Source organism: Paroedura picta, chromosome 10 (assembly GCF_049243985.1).
Source record: "Paroedura picta isolate Pp20150507F chromosome 10, Ppicta_v3.0, whole genome shotgun sequence".
Classification (NCBI taxonomy): Eukaryota; Metazoa; Chordata; class Lepidosauria; order Squamata; family Gekkonidae; genus Paroedura; species Paroedura picta.
Window position 1 is genome coordinate 603,645 of NC_135378.1, and position 7,052 is coordinate 610,696.

Below are 7,052 nucleotides of genomic sequence, written 5' to 3' on the forward strand. Positions count from 1 at the left end.
CCAGGAAGGGCTAATAGTGCCCTATCTGGCCCCAGAACACCTGGCTGTAGTGATCCATGTGACGGTCACCGCCAGATTAGACTTCTGTAACTCTCTCTACAAGAGCCTACCTTTCTTCCTGACCCGGAAATTGAAGCTGTTGCCAAAGGTGGCTGCTAGGGTGCTCACTACAGCAGTTTGGAGAGCCTACAGCCCGCATTGGTTATCACTTGAGATTCAGATCCGGTTCAAGGTATTGGTTTTGACCTTCAAGGCCATACATGGTCTGGGTCCAGCATATCTGAGAGACCGCCTCTTTTCCTTTGCCCCCTGGAGAGCTCTTCGCTCTTCAAACACCAACAGGTTGGTTGGTTGTCCCCAGCCCAAGAGAAGTCCACCTGGCCTTCCCCAAAGTGCCGCCTAGTCAACGCCATTGTCTTCCCCATAACACCCTATGGATGTGAAAGCTGCACTCTGAAGAAGGAAGACAGGAGGAGAATAGATGCCTTCGAATTATGGTGTTGGGAGACAAATGCTGCGAATACCCTGGACAGCCAAAGTTACCAACAAGACAGTCTTAGAGAGGAGCAAACCAACTATGTCATTAGAAGGCAAGATATTACGGCTAAAGCTCACTTACTTTGGACACATCATGCGATCAAACTCACTAGAAAAATCATTAATGCTAGGCATGGTCAGTGGCAAAAGGAAACGTGGTCACCAAAGGATCCGCTGGCTCAACACGATCAAAGCCGACACAGGGATGACCATGAACCAATTAAGAGAAGCAGTCAGTGCCAGAGACGAATGGAGAAAACTTTCCTATAGAATGGCCGAGGTTCGGACACGACTGAACAGATGACATCATCATCATGTGCAATGAACTCTAAGCCTACCCAGAAGCAGCTGTTCTGACATGCTAAGAGCCAGCCTGGTGTCGTGGTTAGGAGGGCAGACTTCTAATCTGGTGGGCAGAGTTTGATTCCCCACTCCTCCCCCACATGCAGCCAGCTGGGTGACCTTCGGCTCACCACAGCTCTGATAAAGCTGTTCTGACTGAGCTCTCTCAGCCTCCCCTCCCTCACAGGGCGTCTGTTGTGGGGAGAGGAAGGGAAAGTGCTTTGAGACACCTCCAGGTAGAGAAAAGCAGTATCTAAGAACCAACTCTTCTTCTTTTTCAGTAATCTCAGGGAGAGGAAAGGGAAGGAGTTGAGCCACTCCTTCAGGTAGTGGAAAGTGGCATCTAAGGGCCAACTCTCCTGCTTCTCATCAAAAGGTGTTTGGTTGGGACAGGCTCCTAGTTGCATCTGCTCAGACACGAAGGGCATGAAGGTTGGGATGCTCTGGGACGCCTCCAATGCTCAAGCTCCACTTCCACTATCCGGCCCCAAGTCTTTTTCTTAAGACCATTCTTGGACTTTGCTCCATGTGTCCAAATCAACCATTTGGAAATGGCTTTGCTGATCCCCTCCAAAGAGAAAGAGGCTCTGCCCCTTAAGGCTGTTCCGGATCTGGGGCTTCCTGGGGCTCCTTGGGACGGTCCCTCCTGGCGGCTTCAGAGGGAGAAGAGCTTTTCAACCCTGGCGCAGAGAGGCAGGAGGGAGGGCTTGACTGGCGGTACAGGCAGGCATCCCGCAGGGATCCTGGCAGGGTGGAGGCCAAGCCGCTCTGAGGGGCTGGGGACACTGCCCACAGATCTCGACTGGGACCCCCAACCTGCATCCAGCGGGGGGGGGGGGGGGGAGGGGATGCTCGGCTGTCAATCCTCTCGCTGCCAGTTTCTCTGCTGCAGGAGGTGAGCAGAGGGTCGGGAAGAGGCTGCAGAAACCTCCTGCTGGGGCTGCAGCGGCGGTTTGAGTTTCGTTTCCTTCGGCCGCTTGGGAGGCTCGACGGGTGCCGGGCCTGGCTCAGGCGGGGAAAGACGGGCCTGGGGAAGGGGGGCTCTAAAGGCCTCCTCGGGTACCCTCGCTGCTCCCCGCCCCCCAGAAAGAGGCCCGGAGGACGCCCCGCCCCGCCCTCCGTGGCTCCCGAGCGCCGCCAGGCTGCCGTGCTTGTCGAGGAGCGCCCTGGCGCTCGCCGGCTGCCCCTCAGACGCCACCTGACGCCGGGGGCTGCGGCCCCGCGAAGCCGCTCCTCAACGGCAGCCGGCGCGAAAGATCGCCGCCCCGTCCTCCCCAAGCCGGGGCCGGAGCGCCTGCCCGCCCTGCTGGCTGGCTGGCTGGCTGGCTGTGTCTGTCTGTCGGGGGCGGCGATGGAGGCGTCGGCGGCGGGCAACGGGAGCGCGGCGTCGGGCGGGCCCTACTCGGCGGCGGCGGCGGCGGGGCTGGCGGCGGCGGGGTCGCTGCTGATCGCCACCACGCTGGGGGGCAACGCGCTGGTGGTGGCGGCGGTGGCGCGGGGCCGGGCCCTGCGGGGGCCGCAGCACCTCTTCGTGGCGTCGCTGGCGGGCGCCGACCTGCTGCTGGCCGTGCTGGTGATGCCCTTCTCGCTGGCGCACGAGCTGCACGGCGGCTGGCCCCTGGGGCGGGCCTGGTGCCGCGCCTACCTGGCGCTCGACGTGCTCCTCTGCACCGCCTCCATCGCGCACCTGTGCGCCATCAGCCTGCACCGCTACTGCGCCCTCGCCGCCCCCGACGGCCCCCGGCGCCGCCCCGTCAAGGCCGCCCTCGCCGCCGCATGGCTCCTGGCCGCCGCCGTGGCCTGCCCGCCGCTCCTGGCGCACGACGACGGCGACGACGACGACACGGGGGGGCCCGGCGGCTGCCGCCTCAACGAGCGGCCCTGGTACATCGTGGCGTCGAGCGTCGCCTCCTTCTTCGCGCCCGCCCTCCTCATGGGCCTCGTCTACGCGCGCCTCCACCGCCGCGCCCAGGCCCAGCGGCGCCCCCACGCCCCCCTCGCCGCCGCCCGCCGGGCCCGCCGCGAGCAGCGCCTCGGCGCCGTGCTGGCCGCGGTGATGGGCGCCTTCGTGCTGTGCTGGGCGCCCTTCTTCGTCACCTACAGCGTGTGGGGCGTGTGCCGCGAGGCCTGCCGGCCGCCCGAGCCCCTCTTCAAGGCCTTCTTCTGGCTCGGCTACTGCAACAGCGCTCTCAACCCGCTCCTCTACGCCGCCTTCCACCGGGACTTCCGACGCGCTTTCCGCTACCTCCTCTGCGGGAGGCGGGCGCTGCGCCAGGCCAAGCCCCGGGCGGGTGGGGGCGCCCAGGCCGGGCTCCTGGATGGCGCCGGGGGCCACGGCCGCCCTCCCTGACGGCGCCCGAGCGGAGGCGCTTCTCGACAGCTGTCCTGCGCCAAAGAACCGCCGCCCACCGCTGTGGATCCGGCCAGTGCGGTGGCGGCACCCAGACCCACCTCAAAAGTCTAGAAAAACGTTTTCTAGCGGAAATCGTTCAAAGAAGATGTGCCGGGCCTTTCGCCAATGAAAATTTTCTTTCATGGTTTAGTGAAATGACTTCTCAATGTTTTAAAGAGGGGTGTGGGTGTGCATGTGTGTGCATGCTCGTTTGCCCATGCATGCGTGCAAGGGGGATTTAAATATTTGTTATGTTTAAAAGTTCAGATAGTGTTTCAGCAAAAATCGACCATACTGAGAATGTTAGACATTTTTGGAAATTGCTTATTGATTTTCCAACTGTAACTGATGAATTCTGGCTGGCCAGGCCTGTAGCTGGTCGCGCTGTGCCACTTCCAGTGTGGTGCCTGAGCTAAGGCAAGGGTTCGGAGGGGAGGTGGTGCAATGCTTTGTATTTCCATATTTCCTCCCTATGAAACAGGTGCATGTTGTGTATATGCCTCATTCTTTGCTCTTCTTCTGACAGGTCACAGTCTGGTTTTGCTCACGAGGAAGTGATCTCCTTGCGTGGTTTTAGAATTCACTTGGGTGGTACTTGGTGATAACAGAAGTGGCCTACTTTCTTCTTCTTTTTTGTGAATCTGCAATTCAGATAATTTATTGTGATATCAAACAATATATCCATACCCATTACCAATTCATCAGTTCACTAACCTAACATTCAATCACGAATACAAATATATATTCAAGACTTCTCTCCTAACCCTAGCAAATGAAATAGTAAAGCCTAAATCTGTGACATAATTTTATACTTAAAACCTGCTGTTACTATGTTAAATTTTACAGATCTTCATAAAGTCTGGATAGTTTTTTTTCACATAGTTCCAGAACAATGGCCATTGCTTTACATATTTTCCAAGATCCAGATACCCAGTCAGTCCATTGGAACAAGTTGATTAGGGCATAACTTGAAAAAACATAAAACAAGTGACAAAATTTTGCAAATAACTTTTTCTGTAACATCCTCTTCATATCACAGGCTCTTTCATTATTAAATAAGGTTTCTTGCATAGGTCCTTGGGCCTGGGTATAGTGCTCTTTGGTGATATTTTTGTTTTTCAACTTACCTCTCTTTAATACAGTTTGGTCAGAAGGTGTCTGGTTTCCAATTAATTCCTAAACTTGGACAATCTGTTAATGGATCCATGTTTGAATATTTGACCTGTCCCAAACAAAGAATACAAAAACGAGGACTAACGTGCATTTCTTTTGGTCCTACTTATAGAAACTTCTGGATAGTCTAAAAATGTGCCTGTAAGTATAAATTCACTTTTTAGGGGATTCTTACCTATCATAAATCTCCTAGTTCTTCTAAGCTGAGTCCTCAGCGGAGCCTCCCTAAGAACTCCTGTACTACACTTTAAGTCAGATCTCTCATTTATCAAAACTTTCTAGGCTTTTACCAAATAGCCCTTCTCTGAGCTAATGCTTCCTTTAAACTTTATACTGCCACTACTGCTACCACACCTTACTTTTATCTTTCATCAGCTAAATCCCCTTTTCCCCTCATAGGAGCATCTGTAGTTCTTCTGTCTCTTTTCTTGGGTATGGCCTCTTCCATATATCCAAACTTACAAATCACTTCCACAGACTGAAATATTCTTGCATTACTCCCCCTGCTACTCCAACCACTGCAAGAAGACTGTTGTCAGGATCCCAGACTTGGAAACAAGAAATCCACTTTGTGAAATAGATTCTTTATTCAAGTACTCTGCACTCGTAGAAGAAGAAGAAGAAGAGTTGGTTCTTATATGTCGCTTTTCCCTACCCGAAGGAGGCTCAAAGCAGCTTACATTCACCTTCCCTTTCCTCTCCCCACAACAGACACCCTGTGGGTTGGGTGAGGCTGAGAGAGCTCTGATATCACTGCCCGGTCAGAACAGAGACACTGGCCACACCACTTCCAACATCACAGCAAGAAGAAGCGGATCCAATGACTCCCCCAGCCGCTCCTGAACTGAGGCGCTCCACCAGGTAATGTACTGCACCCAAATACCTGGGGGACTTTGTAACTTGGTGGGTGCCTATTGTAGGGGGGAGGGGTGTTATGTCTGTGGGTATTTGGCCACTGATGCAAATGAGGGCTTCTGACAGCCAAGGAACTAACCAATCAAAGGAACATGATCGCTCTGCTTAGAGCCAATCCGATTGCTCTGCTTAGGGACAGTCAGAGTCCCCGGCTAGTTTTATCAACCTTCCTCGCTGGCTGGGTTCCTGGGCCCTGCACCTGGTAGTTCTATGTCATGTTTTACTTTGATACCTATGTTGCCAACTGCTACCGGAGCGGGTCATGGGGTCTTATAATGTACTGCTTGGCCTGCTTGGCCTGTCTAAGGCCTGTTCCAGTTTGGTGTAGTGGTTAGGAGTGCGGACTTCTAATCTGGCATGCCGGGTTCGATTCTGCACTCCCCCACATGCAACCAGCTGGGTGACCTTGGGCTCGCCACGGCACTGATAAAACTGTTCTGACCGAGCAGTGATATCAGGGCTCTCTCAGCCTCACCCACCTCACAGGATGTCTGTTGTGGGGAGAGGAATGGGAAGGCGACTGTAAGCCCCTTTGAGCCTCCTTCGGGTAGGGGAAAGCGGCATATAAGAACCAACTCTTCTTCTTCTTCTTCAAAGTATTTGAGTTTAAACTTCAGGATCTGGCCTTCTAAGGAGCAGTCAGGGCTGATCTCCTGTAGGACTGACCGGTTTGTTCGCCTTGCAGTCCAAGGGACTCGCAAGAGTCTTCTCCAGCACCAGAATTCAAAAGCCTCAATTCTTTGATTCTCGGCCTTCCTTATGGTCCATCCTTCGCAGCCATACATTGCAACTGGGAAGACCAGAGCCTTGACTAAACACACTTTTGTTGGCAGGGTGATGTCTCTGATTTTTAGGATGCTGTCTAGATTTGCCATAGCTTTCCTCTCCAGGAGCAAGCGTCTTTTAATTTCTTTGCTGCAGTCCCCATCTGCAGTGATCTTGGAGCCCAGGAAAATAAAATCTGTCACTATCTCCATTTCTTTCCCATCTATTTGCCAGGAATTGTGAGGGCCGGATGCCATGATCTTCGTTTTCTTGATGTTGAGTTTCAAGCCAACTTTTGCACTCTCCTCCTTCACCCGCATCAACAGGCTCTTTAATTCCTCTTCACTTTCTGCCATTAGAGTGGTATCATCTGCATATCTGTGGTCGTTGATATTTCTCCCTGCAATCTTGATCCCAATTTGTGACTCCTCTAATCCTGCCTTTCTCATGATGTGCTCCACATACAAGTTAAATAAGCAAGGCGACAGTATACAGCCTTCCCGAACTCCTTTCTCAATTTTGAACCAACCAGTGATTCCATGCCCTGTTCTCACTGTTGCTTCTTAACCTGCATATAGGTTTCTCAAGATACAAATAAGATGCTCTGACATTCCCATCTCTTTAAGAAGTTGCCACAATTTGTTGTGCTCCACACAATCAAAGGCATTAGCATAGTCAATGAAGCAGAAGTAGATGTTCTTCTGGAACTCCCTAGCTTTCTCAATGATCCAGTGTATGTTGGTAATTTGATCTCTAGTTCCTTTGCCTCTTCAAAATCCTGCCTGTACTTCTGGAAGTTCACGGTCCACATATTGCTGGAGCCTAGCTTGTAGGATTTTGAGCATAACTTTGCTAGCATGAGAAATTAGTACAATGGTGCAGTAGTTTGAACATTCTTTGGCATTGCCCTTCTTTGGGATTGGAATAT

At 53.0% G+C, this 7,052-nt stretch overlaps 1 protein-coding gene across 1 annotated transcript; it reads left to right on the forward strand.

Annotated features, from left to right (window-relative positions):
- The first annotated feature begins 1,943 nt into the window (after positions 1–1,943).
- On the forward strand, positions 1,944–5,096 carry LOC143819678 (alpha-2C adrenergic receptor-like). Its single transcript, XM_077301570.1, has one exon. It carries the CDS (start codon positions 2,231–2,233, stop codon positions 3,227–3,229), a length of 999 nt encoding a protein of 332 aa, XP_077157685.1. The 5' UTR covers positions 1,944–2,230; the 3' UTR covers positions 3,230–5,096.
- Positions 5,097–7,052: the final 1,956 nt, after the last annotated feature.

Excerpts from the sequence above, each read along its gene's own strand:
- LOC143819678 (XM_077301570.1), top strand. The coding sequence starts at position 2,231 with ATGGAGGCGTCGGCGGCGGGCAACGGGAGCGCGGCGTCGGGCGGGCCC.